This window comes from Pseudorasbora parva, chromosome 7, assembly GCF_024679245.1.
Source record: "Pseudorasbora parva isolate DD20220531a chromosome 7, ASM2467924v1, whole genome shotgun sequence".
In the NCBI taxonomy this organism is placed as follows: Eukaryota; Metazoa; Chordata; class Actinopteri; order Cypriniformes; family Gobionidae; genus Pseudorasbora; species Pseudorasbora parva.
This window is the reverse complement of record NC_090178.1, coordinates 49,984,886-49,998,708: the sequence shown is the minus strand read 5'-3', so window position 1 is coordinate 49,998,708 and position 13,823 is coordinate 49,984,886. Positions and strand designations below refer to the sequence as shown.

At 40.9% G+C, this 13,823-nt stretch overlaps 2 protein-coding genes across 2 annotated transcripts in view; both read right to left on the bottom strand.

Moving 5' to 3' along the window:
• foxo6a (forkhead box O6 a) overlaps positions 1–763 on the bottom strand; it is a 48,484-nt gene extending 47,721 nt beyond the window's left edge. Inside the window, exon 1 of the mRNA XM_067449388.1 lies at positions 77–763. Within this exon, the coding sequence (XP_067305489.1) occupies positions 77–463 (387 nt within the window). The 5' untranslated portion in view covers positions 464–763. The remainder of the gene's footprint in view (positions 1–76) is intronic.
• A 3,485-nt stretch (positions 764–4,248) lies between these two features.
• med18 (mediator of RNA polymerase II transcription, subunit 18 homolog (yeast)) lies at positions 4,249–12,351 on the bottom strand. Its single transcript, XM_067449848.1, has 2 exons — positions 12,052–12,351; positions 4,249–6,377 (listed from the first exon to the last, which is right to left on the bottom strand). Exons 1-2 carry the CDS (start codon positions 12,122–12,124, stop codon positions 5,824–5,826), a joined length of 627 nt encoding a protein of 208 aa, XP_067305949.1. The 5' UTR covers positions 12,125–12,351; the 3' UTR covers positions 4,249–5,823.
• Positions 12,352–13,823: the final 1,472 nt, after the last annotated feature.

Below are 13,823 nucleotides of genomic sequence, written 5' to 3'. Positions count from 1 at the left end.
TGAGTCAATAAAGACTTACATTTAATTTCTGGGTGAACTAACCCTTAAATAGTGCGTGCTGTGTGCCATGCGTTACCTTCCAGCCGGCAGAGCTGTTGCTGTCTCCTTTATCTTTGAAATAGGGCACATATCGGACCATCCAGTCGTAGATCTGGGACAGGGTGAGCCTCTTGTCGGGCGTGCTCTCGATGGCTCGGGTGATGAGCTCCGCGTATGACTGGTTGCCCCACGCGTTCCGCCGCGAGGACGAAGCCTTGCTTTTTCCGGTCAAACCGTGAAATCCTCCGGCGTCCAGCATCCTCCTCCTCCTGCTGCACGGCGGCGACGGAACATGAACCGAATCCACTTTAAATATGGAGAGGTCAAGCGACAGATCCGCGTTCACCTCGCACGGGAAGCCGTTCGCCCAGCTGCCCAAACCCGGCTCCATGTCCACCTGATGAGCCTCCGCTTCCTCCTCCATCCTCCGTCCTCAGTGAGCGTCAGGTGATTGTGGTTCTCACAGACGCCTCGCAGAGGAGGAGAGAAAAGGATGCTGTGGACGAGAGCGCATCATAATGAAGTCAGAGTTATGAATGCATGTGTGCAGACAACGGCTCATCTGCTGTTTCTCAGCCGGTGTAGCTCGCTCTGACCGCGGCTTAACTCTTCCTCCTCCTCCTCTTCCTCTGGTGATTCAGGCACAACTGGAGCAGCAACAGCTGAAAACTTCACACTGCATCAAGATATTTTATTTCACTCTGTTAATGTGATTATATCTAGCCTGCAAAAAAATGCTCTTCTTACTCAGTCATTTTGTCTTGTTTCTAGTCTAAATAGCTAACAATTTTTAAATCAAGATGCATTTACTAAGCTAGCTAATGACATGAAATTCCTTTTCTTAAAAATAAAATTAGTTTTTGCTTAAAACAGGCAAAATGATCTGCCAATGGGGTGAGAAAAATAATCTTATGTTTCCGTCCCAATCAGAAATAAGATTATTTTTCTCACCCCATTGGCAGATCATTTTGCCTGTTTTAAGCAAAAACTCACTTCATTTAGATTTTATTTTCAACCAAACAAGAAAAAATATCTTATGTCGTTTTACTTGTCTAGTAATTAAATGCGTCTTGATTTAAGAATTTTTTGATATTTGGACTGGAAAACAAGAAAAAAGTACTAAATAAGAAGAGCTTTTGTTTTGCAGTGTATTTATGTAACCACTGACACATTCCACTAATACAGTACCAACCTGAAACTTAACAAAAACACTTTCCTTTTTCTATCTAATAATTAATCAAATGACAGTAAAGGGATAATTCCCCCAAAAATTAAAATTCTGTCATCATTTTATCTCAGCCTTGTGTCGGTACAAACCTGTGACTTTCTTTCTATTATGGAACAAATCAGAATGTATTTTGAGAAATGTGTTTTCTCTACAATGGAACTAAATCTGATATGTCTGTCTGTCTAAAAATGTCTGCGATGTTTAATAGGGAGCCAGTGCAGTGTTGACAGAACTGGACTAATATGATCATACTTCCTGGTTCTAGTAAGAACCCTAGCTGCTGCATTTTGGACCAGCTGGAGTTTGTTTATTAAGCGAGCAGGGCAACCACCCAGTAGAGCATTACAATAATCTAGCCTTGAGCTCATGAACGCATGTAACTGTTCAGCATTTGGCATTGAGAGCATGTGCCGTAATTTAGATATATTTTTAAGATGATAGAATGCGGTTTTACAGATGCTAGAAACGAGGCTTTCAAATAAAAGATTGGTATCAAAGAGCACACCCAGGTTCCTCACTGACGACGTGTGTGTGTGATGGGTAGGTTTAGGGACAGGGGCAGTGTAAGGCCATAGAAAATACAGTTTGTATGGTATAAAATCCATTACGCCTATGGAGAGTCCCCACAAAGATGTGTGTGTGTGTGTGAGAGAGAGATACAAGGTCTTGACAGAGCAGCCATCAAGTGTTAGACAGGCCTATTCTAGGTAGGCTACTTGTGGAGCTTTTTTTCTGAATTAAATTGCAGGAAATAAATAGTCACCCATTTTTTTTTTAATTTCAGTTATGCATTCCCTTGTGAACTGGTAAGTTTCATCAGGAAGTGAAGAAATAGAGCTGAGTCGTCAGCATCATGAAAACTAACGCCATGCTTTACTGAATTTGGAATTTTCCATAGGCTAGTTGTCAGTAATAATCATCAAAATTAAAAGAAATAAACATTTGAAATATATCAGTCTGTCTAATGAATGAATATAAAATACAAGTTTCACCTTTTGAATTTAATTAGTGAAATAAACTTTTTGATGATATTCTAACTATATGACTAGCACCTGTAGGCTTTATTCCTCCGAGTGAGCAGGGTTGACGGAGAATCGCACACACCCAAATCTATAATCTCAACCCAAGCCCAAATGACAGACTGAAGTTTCCACAGTCATTTCACAACAGTGTTAGATTTGATCTGGGACTGAGTGCTTTGTTTGGTTAGCGTGTTAGCGGCTACATCTCCTCACCGCTGTGAGCTTTACTGAGACCGATACTGTGGTGAATGTAGGCACTGTGGATAAAAGCATCTGCGAAATGAATATGATCTGTGCTTTCAAGGAAAAAATGATCTTCAGAACATAAAACTAAATAAATTAGACTATTTTTGAGGCAGTTGGCACATATTATGGACAAAATAATTACCATCAACAAATGTGTACATTGTGCAGAAATGGATGAAATGTGAAACGTCGTTGTGTTAAACATCAGACATGAGGTAAGAAGGGATAAAAGAGGACTGAAGGGCAGAAACAAGCGTGACATCATTCACCACAATCCTCAAAACACACACACACACAAGTGTGCAGAAATAACTCTGATCTCACACTTATATTATTACTCAAACACAGAGGGCACTAGAGCAGGGTGTAAACTGAGTGTTTGACTTATACACACACCCTTTATGTCAGAGTGTGTGTGTGTGTGTGTGCATGCATATGCCTACTTAACCATATTCTGAAAACAAATTTGTACCCAGAAGTCAAAATCTCCAAATACCTCCCTTTAGAAATGTCCTCATGTGTAAAACTGGTAAAAAATAAAGTAATTTAAGTATTTAAAAAAATGTAAAAATGCAGTAAGTTTTCTGTGAAGTGTAGGTGTGTGTTTGGTAAAATGTACAATTATCTGTACATAAAAGAGAGAAAGAGTGTATGCACGAGTGTGTGCGTGCGTGATTGTGCATGAGTGCATGTGTGTGATTTTGCATGAGTGTATGTGTGTGATTGTGTATGTGCATGAGTGTGTGTGATCGTGTATGTGCGTGATTGTGTATGTGCATGAGTGTGTGTGTGCGTGATCGTGTATGTGCATGATTGTGTATGTGCATGAGTGTGTGTGTGTGTGCGTGATTGTGTATGTGCGTGATTGTGTAAGTGCATGAGTGTGTGTGTGCGTGATCGTGTATGTACATGAGTGTGTGTGCGTGATTGTGTATGTGCATGAGTGTTTGTGTGCGCGTGATTGTGTATGTGCATGATTGTGTGTGCGCGTGATTGTGTATGTGCATGAGTGTGTGTGCGCGTGATTGTGTATGTGCATGAGTGTGTGTGCGTGATTGTGTATGTGCATGAGTGTGTGCGCGTGATTGTGCATGAGTGTGTGTGTGTGTGATTGTGTATGTGCATTAGAGTGCATGTGTGTGATCGTGTATAAGTGTGTGTGATTGTATACGTGTGCGTGATTGTGTATGTGCATGAGTGTATGTATGTGATTGTGTATGTGCATGAGTGTATGTATGTGATTGTGTATGTGCATTAGAGTGTATGTGTGCATGAGTGTGTGATTGTGTATGAGTGTGTGTGATTGTATACGTGTGCGTGATTGTGTATGTGCATGTGTGTGTGTGTGTGTATGTGATTGTGTATGTGCATTAGAGTGTATGTGTGCATGATTGTGTATGTGTGTGTGATTGTATACGTGTGCGTGATTGTGTATGAGTGTGTGATTGTATACGTGTGCGTGATTGTGTATGTGCATGAGTGTGTGTGTGTGCGTGATTGTGTATGTGCATGAGTGTGTGTGTGTGCGTGATTGTGTATGTGCATCTGTGTGCGTGTAAGTGCATTAGAGTGTATGCGTGCATGTGTGTGTGTGCATGAGTGAGTGTGTGAAACAGTGTGTGAATGTTTGTGTGTATTAACATTTGATTCCAGAGGGCAGGCGGTGCAGATCTAGGTTAATTACAGAGCAGAAATGTTCCCCGGACGCCTCTGTGTGCTTGATTTGAATTTATTTCCCGTCAGATCTGTCATCCTTTAGAAAGCCTGAGCTGTGCTGACGCATCGGGACAGTACTTTCAGAACTCTGGGCCTTTATCACAATGAGCAAAGAGCATCACACACTGAAGACAGATGGAGACGGAAAACAGCAGAATGATTAAAGTCAGAGAAACATTTTACACAAGAATGAACTTACAGATGCGTTCAGCTTTTCCAAGAAAGAGTTAAAAAATGCTTAAAGGGTTAGTTCACCCAAAACTGAATCTTCTGTCATTAACTCCTCTCCCTAATGTCGCTCCACACCCGTAAGACCTCCGTTCATCTTCACACACAGTTTAAGATATTTTATATTTAGTCCGAGAGCGTATGCAAGTGTATGCACACTATACTGTCCATGTCCAGAAAGGGAATAAAAACATCATCACAGTAGTCCATATGAGACATCAGTGGGATAACACATCAGCAGCTAAAAAACCCCGGAAGAGAAGCCAATGCTGAATAAAGTCGTAGTTTTTGTTATTTTTGGACCCAAATGTATTTTGGATGCTTCAAGAGACTCTAATTAACCCACTGATGTCTCATATGGACTACTGTGATGATGTTTTTATTCCCTTTCTGGACATGGACAGTATAGTGTGCATACACTTGCATACGCTCTCGGACTAAATATAAAATATCTTAAACTGTGTGTGAAGATGAGCGGAGGTCTTACGGGTGTGGAGCGACATTAGGGAGACGAGCTAATGACAGAAGTTTCATTTTTGGCTGAACTAACTCTTGATCTGAGAAATGACATTATTGGAACGAAAGCTTGATATGTCACATGTTATCATCATTCAGTTCCTCATGGACTAATATTGCAAAAGAGATTTGTGGTTGCTCTACATCAGGTGTTTGGGGTCGATCTTCTTCAGGTGCACAGCGAAGCTCCTCATGTCCTCAGACATTGTGTGTGTGTGTGTGTGTGTGTGTGTGTGTCTACATGAGGCGTTTGGGGTCGATCTTCTTCAGGTGCACAGCAAAGCTCCTCATGTCCTCAGACATCGTGTGTGTGTGTGTGTGTGTGTGTGTATCTACATGAGGCGTTTGGGGTCGATCTTCTCCAGGTGCACCAGTGGCTTCAGCTGCTCAGCGAAGCTCCTCATGTCCTCAGACATCGTGTGTGTGTGTGTGTGTGTGTGTGTGTGTGTATCTACATGAGGCGTTTGAGGTCGATCTTCTCCAGGTGCACCAGAGGCTTCAGCTGCTCAGCGAAGCTCCTCATGTCCTCAGACATCGTGTGTGTGTGTGTGTGTGTGTGTGTGTGTGTGTGTGTGTGTGTGTGTGTCTACATGAGGCGTTTGGGGTCGATCTTCTCCAGGTGCACCAGTGGCTTCAGCTGCTCAGCGAAGCTCCTCATGTCCTCAGACATCGTGTGTGTGTGTGTGTGTGTGTGTGTGTGTGTGTGTATCTACATGAGGCGTTTGGGGTCGATCTTCTCCAGGTGCACCAGTGGCTTCAGCTGCTCAGCGAAGCTCCTCATGTCCTCAGACATCGTGTGTGTGTGTGTGTGTGTGTGTGTGTGTGTATCTACATGAGGCGTTTGGGGTCGATCTTCTCCAGGTGCACCAGTGGCTTCAGCTGCTCAGCGAAGCTCCTCATGTCCTCAGACATCGTGTCCTGTCCGGCTGGAGCCAGCACGCTCAGCTCCACCAGATAGGATAAAGACAGCGGCTCCGTGTTCTCCGTGTTTCCTGGCACCAGCACGCGGGACAGTTTGCTCACCACCACCTTCATTGGCCCCTTGCGGAACACCTGGCCCTTGGCCACGAACTCATGGTCCATGCGGAAGCCCATCTCATTGAGGAAGTCGGGCAGGCTGTGCGAGGCGGCCACATCCACACAGTTCCTCACCAGGGCGTGGCGGCTCTTATCGCCCACCTCGGGCTGGCCCAGGTAGCGCAGGTGCCAGGGGGCGGAGGGGTGGAGCAGCGAGCGCCGCGCCCGCAGGAGGAACGGGTTGCCCTGCTGACCCTTCAGCAGATACACCAGCTCATGATCCGCAAAGCTCTCCGCCTCCATGTTATCACACAGACCTCTGAGGCGATGCAGGAGACTCTCCAGCGACTGGTCCAGCACACTGCCTGTGGAACACAACACAACAACACCAATACGTCATCACCATAGACTGTAAAGAAATATGGCCGTAGTGTCCGTGACATCACCCATAGGATGCCGATGAGCCGTTCTGAAGCGTAGAGACGAGATGGGCGTCGCCATCTTGTGAGCGAGTCATCACGCGTCACTCCCAGACAACAGAAAATGGTGGGATGTGGGCGGAGCTTAGGTGACACAATGACTATAGACGGCGGATAAATGGCTAATCCACCTGTCACTCAAAGTAACCACGCCCTTAATTATGCAGAACTTTAAGGCTTACGTAAACGAAACGTAAACGAATGAGTTATAAAATAATTCACCCCCTCACAGTCATCATGAGGGTCAAAATTAGCCGTGTAGACCAAAACCACAATGTGTCCCAGACTGTAAACATGTGTTTTTCTGCTGTAAAGTTGGGCATTTTAACATGAGCTCAGTGAGGTTCTGCTCCTTCTGGAGCCGCTCTAGTGGCCAGTGGAGGAACTGCAGTTTAACTCACTTCAGTATCGGCTTCAGGAAAGATCGCGGGAGCTGCTTGGTCATCACACGGAACCTGTGGAATTATGTGATTTCTACACAGAACTTTTTGAAAAATCTGCGGAACGGTGTTAAAGGGTTAGTTCCCCCAGAAATGAAACTTCTGTCATTAACTCGTCTCCCTAATGTCGCTCCACACCCGTAAGACCTCCGCTCATCTTCACACACAGTTTAAGATATTTTATATTTAGTCCGAGAGCGTATGCAAGTGTATGCACACTATACTGTCCATGTCCAGAAAGGGAATAAAAACATCATCACAGTAGTCCATATGAGACATCAGTGGGTTAATTAGAGTCTCTTGAAGCATCGGAAATACATTTGGGTCCAAAAATAAACTAAATGTATTTTGGATGCTTCAAGAGATTCAAGAGAACGGAGGTCTTACGGGTGTGGAGCGACATTAGGGAGAGGAGTTAATGACAGAAGATTCATTTTTGGGTGAACTAACCCTTTAAAGCCTTAAGGTCAAAAATTGTTTTGTTAGACCCGTGTAAACCCTGTTAATGTCAGCAACTTTCGGGGAGAAGAAATATGTGAAAACTGAAACATCTTGTAGTAAACATCCAGACACTTTCTATTTGTTCCGGTCAGATCACGAGACAAAATGCACAAAAACTGTCCCTGCTCTTGATGTACTGATCGTATTCGGTTTTGATGAGAGAACAAATAGGCTACGAGGGCAGATTAGAAACGAGAACTTCTGACAAGTTTAACAGACTAGACCAGGGTTTATAAGCAAAGTGTGTAAATCTATTTGCCGTTATTCACAGGAAAAATCTTGGCACAACGCTATATTGTGTTAAGATGCAATAATTAAACGAGATCTATATCAATAAATTAACTTTAGTTAATTTCCGGACATCTTAATTCAAAATTTTCTGCAATTGTTATTGTACATATTTTACATCTGATATAACATTGTATCAGCAATGCCACCCCCCTTAATACGCCATATAGTGCGTATCATATGCACGCGAAAAACTGCGTAACGTTACCATAAGCATGCCAAAGCTCATTTTAGCGTGCATATAGTACACAGTTTTTCGCGTGCATACGATACGCAATTTATGTCCCACCCACTTTTTAAAACAAAGTTACGCCACTGCCTGTAGTTATTAGGCTTGTTTGAGATGAGCAAAATCTGCGCAGAACCGATCACCGGTGATCAGCGCGAGATGCATGCCGGTTAGAAATGTGTCCGAGGGCGGTCCGCCTTGCTCTGACATCATGCTGACGTATGTCAAAAATCTCTCGCGATGGCGAGGCGGGCGTGTCGGATTCTGCATTCGAGCGCAGTTGCTCTCCACCGACTGCACTGAGCAAAAGCATGATGGGAAACGACTTGCTGACGACACAGCTTAATGCTTATTGTTTTAAACAACCGTGATGTATTTTTCTTTTTTTTAAATGTTTGATTTTAAAACTCTGATTTAATGTTATGTGTATAAATTAGTTCGGATGGCGGTCGCCATGTTGCTCCTCCATCTTGAAAGTACATTTGCCAAAGAGGGACATACCCGTAAATTAGAGCTTCGCCTTTCGCGTTTTTACACTCGATGGCACCGTGTCGAATGTGAAGAGGGGGATTGCTTGAGGCTGCTATGATGATGGAGGATCACTCTTGAGCCCCTTTCACACTGCACGTCGGACCCGCAATATTCCCGGAGCATTGCCGGGTCGCCTTCTGTGTGAAAGCAACCACGTCCCGGAATTGATTACCGAATTCGACTCGGGTCGGGGACCTAGTAATATTACGGGATATGTATCAGAGTCGCCAAGGAAGCGGAAAAGAGAATTAAGACGGCAACGCGACAGGCAAATCAACAAGACAAAAGTAAATACTGGAGTGGCCTTTCCAAGATGGAAAGAGCTCATGAGGAGCAACGATTTTAAAAAGGACGCCGACGTTGCCTGCTTTCTTCTCGACAGGTAATATTAATTCAGCCTATTTGTGTATATTGGAAGTTTTATTGTTGCTTGGCTAATTATATCATGGTGTGCTGAGCATAACACTAGAACGACGTCTAGGATAGTTTTCCTCGCGTCAATGATGAAAAAGTATTGTTTACCTTATAACATAAATCCGTGTTCTATGACGGATAACATGAGATTAATATTTGAATTGCATTATAATTTGTTTGCCTTACGCTAGTGGTGTCGTACAATATACAGAATAACGATAGCACTGATAAAAGTTACTTTACTAAGAGCTTGCATTCGTCTGGGAACCTGATAGCTGATGTTAGCAATGAACTGGTTAAAAATAACGAAAACGTAAAACTATTATTCATTTTACATAGATTAATTTGATCATAGATCATTTGGTTAATTAAATAACTGCAAATTATAATAGTTTTAAAAAAATTACCTCATCACTTGAGTTGAAGCAACACTCACCGAAGAGGTCGAACTGGAAGCCATGACTAAATCGGCCACCGTAGGAGTTGAAACGAAATCGAAATTGAGAGGAGCAGAAACTAATATTCACTGGATGGTCATATACCTTTACACCGCTAGATGGGGGAAAATATCACACAGTGTAGCTTTAAATGACATCCAGTTGATCAGCAACAGAGCGCACGAGTGTGAATCCCGCGATATCTGCAACTGATCTCGCAGGTGTCTGATCCACTACGAGAAGAGAGAACTGTCCGGCTTGCCTGCTCTTTTTTCACTCCTCCCCTCACTGCAGCCGCCTAGTCTCGCCTTTATTTCAGGCGAGGCCAGGCGCATCTCAAACAAGCCTAATGCTATCGCAAGCCATTTTAGCATTTAAACCTTTGTCTGACTATCTATAAATATATTTAAAGATAGTAACAATTGTATTTTGACTAGTGATAATTATAATTCGACTAGTCAAAATGAAAATTAGAGATATCTGCAATTATAATTGCACTAGTAAGAAATCTGATTCGAGATATCTCTAAACACATTTTGACTAGTCAAAACTCTTTTAAAGATATCTGTAATGAGGTCAGAGATATCTTCAATAGACGCGTCACACATACGCAAAGGTAATTAGAGATATCTCTAATTCAATTTCGACTAGTCACAACTCTATTTTAAGATATCTGAATTGTACCTGCTCCTAGTCAAATCTGCGCTGTTGTGTAGGGTTGTGACGTGAGGACATTTTCCACCAATAATCGACGAGTGACAACATTTGGATGCATATGATTAAATGTCTCCAGCAGACCCAGTCAAAAACATTTAAGAATGATTTTAAAAAGATTACAGGTTAATAAATGTTTAAATAATATTAACATGATGTAGCTACTGATTACATTGATTAGTAGGCTACATTGCGCTGTGTTTACTCGTGTCATAAAGGTAATAATCCACAAGGTGGGAGTGGTGTATTGTATTATAGCAAAAGATCTGCGATGTGATATTCTGCTGTGTTGAGTGATGAGCACCAGTGTGTTTCGAAAAGTTATTTAAAAATTATAACATATGTAATGTTGCACCAAAAATAAGGCCAAATGCTTAGCTTTAAATGTGTTCGTTTGGGAATAAAAACTAACACAATTTAATCCACAGCATGCACATCTCAACATTAGTTATTACTTGAATATATAGCCTAGAATAAGACAACAACCTTCTTGATCTTCTCAGCATATTATATGTCACTTTTACACATGTCCCAGGTACGTTTTTATTTTCATACGTTTGATTTCCTTCTGTATAAAGGAGTTTAAAATGACCAAAGACGGAGGACTTTTATTATACAATTCTTAAACAAAATGGCAGATGACAACGGTTTCTGCGGTAGGATTGGTTAATAAAATGTTTAAGGTGTGGCTTAGCTAAGGCATATTTGCATGCATGTTTAAGATATCTATAAAGGAGTTTTGACTAGTCAGAATGTTAATTCCAGATATCTACATTTATATTCTTCCTAGTCACAAAGCTAATTGCAGATATCTCCAAAGAAAGATCGTTCTAGTCAAAAATCAGACAGAGATATCATAATTAAATTCAAGATATCTTTAAATGAGTTTCGACTAGGAAGAACTCCAATTCAAGATATCTCGTATTAAGTTTTGCCTAGACAAAAATCCAATTCAAGATATCTTCAATTATAATTTGACTAGTAATAAATTATTTGCAGATATCTACAAATGTATTTTAGATATCTTTAAATTTGATGAATTAAAGATATCTTAAATGTGATTATGACTAGTCAAAAACCAGTTAGAGATATCTCTAATTATAATTTTTACTAGTAATAATTCAGTTAGAGATATCTCTAATTTAATTATGACTAGTGCAATTGTAATTTGAGATATCTCTAATTAGATTTATGCCTAGTATTAAACCAATTAAAGATATCTTTAATTACAATTTCTACTAGTCAAAACTCATTTGAAGATATCTGGAAATATTTTCCAATGGAAGTCAATGGAAGATTGTGACTAGTCAAAATAGCATTATAGATATCTTGAATGTATATTATGACTAGTCAAATTAACATTGTAGATATCTTCAATCCATATTATGACTAGTCACAATCACATTGTAGATATCTTAAGTGCAATAACGACTAGTCAAAATTGCAGAGGAGATATCTGGAACTGGAATTATGACTAGTCAAAACTGATTTATGACTAGTATGCGAAGGTGTATTTAATGCTAAGCCGGCTTGCCATATAATGCCTCAGTTACACCGAGTACAACATTCTGTGTGACGTTATTATCGCGAGACTACCTGATAAAATCTCAGGTGTGCAAAAGAGGTCGGAGTAAACAATGACCGAAGTTACACCAGTCTCTTCTCTTTATTATATATAAGGGTTAATAACTTGCAAAGGGTGACCATAACTAACACAACTTATTTTAGTTTCAGGAACATTATCTTCATGTTATTAATAACCAACCACTGTTAAACTCATTTGGGTTTTTACGTTTCTTTTGGTGTCTATAGAAGAATCTACACAAAAGATCCACGAGATTACAACAAAAACAGTCCCATGTTTGAAACCCTTCAAATATTATATTATAAACATGTTCACCTGACTGACAAGATTCATTTTTGGGTGAACTAACCGTTTAAGATTAGAATAGTAGTGCATTAATATGTGTATTAATATGTGTATGTTTATGCATTGATGGCTTCACCTTGCAGCAGATACTCCATCATATTGATGGTTCCACCCGTGACGGGCATCACAGTGACCGGGGGAGCCTCCATCTCACTCGGCTTCAGACGAGCGGATCAACACACACACACACACACACCTGCTATAGGACTTTATCAACAAACACCGCCGGACTATAGCACACTCTGGACAATACGTGCAAAATAACACATACTGTACTTGTTATTAAGAAAAGAAAACGAAACGGATGATATTTTCGCCTAAAACACTACCCGGAGATAATAGCTACAACTTATTCTGGCTCCATGTGCCCAATGCGCATGCGCAGTGGCCATAGAGCGTACTGCGCATGCGCCACGGTTATTACGTTCATTTAGCGCCATCTAGCGCACTGAATATCCTCTTCATCATACTAATATAATTCATAACGTAACAAAAATAAGTAATTAATTAAAATATTAGACGTTTATTCTATATTTTTAGGTGCTGAACAGCTGAAGTAATAGTGTTTTTGTGCTACAGATGTGCGGTGAATGTATATATTTGTATTTAATATATTGCTCTAAATCGGACAGAATTATCTAGAAAGATATGGATCAGAGCCGGCCCAGCCACTAAGCGACCTTTGCAATTGCAAAGGGCCCCGTGGCCTGCAGAGGGCCCCCTAGAGAGCGCACGCACCTCGCCTCATCTGTTTGGGGAGGTGTTTATTACATGGGCGTAGGTTTAGGGGGGGACGCTAGGTACTAGTCCCAATCAATATTTTAAGATGGCTAAATTGTCCCCACCAATATTTTAGCAAACTCCTTCGTGCTGCTATATGGATCGATTCCGTATCTTCCCGTATTTACAAGCAAAATGACGCGTCCCGCCGTATCAAACCAATACGGGACGCGATACACAAGATTGGGTTTTAGCAGCTTTGCTGCTGCCATAGCGACGGAGTCTCGAGAACATGCGCTGTAAACTTGCGCGCTTTTTTAAAAACATGTCGAGCTCGCGTCCACCGTTTAAACGCAAGAGGATTTCCAGATATAGGGCTGAATAGAAACAAAGGTATCAGTGAGTCTGTCCAGTAACTTACGATGACCCCAAGACAAACTGCAGCCTTTGCAGAGAAGCATTTCAGTGTCTCAGACTGTCTGACTGAAAGCAGCAGCGATGACGGACACATCCGTGCTTCTAGGTAGGCCATTTAATGGATAATATATTAATATAATATTCCATACATTATCAAAGCTTGGCAGACTTATTTTTCTAGACATTAGACCGGTTAATTAATAGATTATAGCCTAATTAATGTTATTAATTTATAATTTAGCTATAGGCTATATTAATAATAAATAATCCTGTCATATAAAGTTTGACATTTAAAAAATATTTAGATAAAAATGTGACAAATAATTGCATAATAATATAGTCATAATAGTAAATTAATAAAGAAAATGTAATTTAATGTTTGAATTTCAGAACATTTTTTTCAGTAAAGTGGTTACTGGTTCAAAATGACTGCTTAAAGAGACAGTGCACCCAAAAATGAAAAATCTGTCAATTTCCTTTTTAAACCTGTATAAATTTCTTTGTTATGTTGAATTCCTACCATGGAAGTCAATGGTGCCCCCAAAGCAGCCTGGTTACAAACTTCCTTTAAAATCTTCTTTTGTGTTCAGCAGAACAAATAAACTCATACAGGTTTGGAACATCATGAGGGCGAGTAAATGATGACAGGATTTTTATTCTTGGGTGAGCCATCCCTTTAAAGTGCACCAATATAGGCTATTAAAGAGTTCT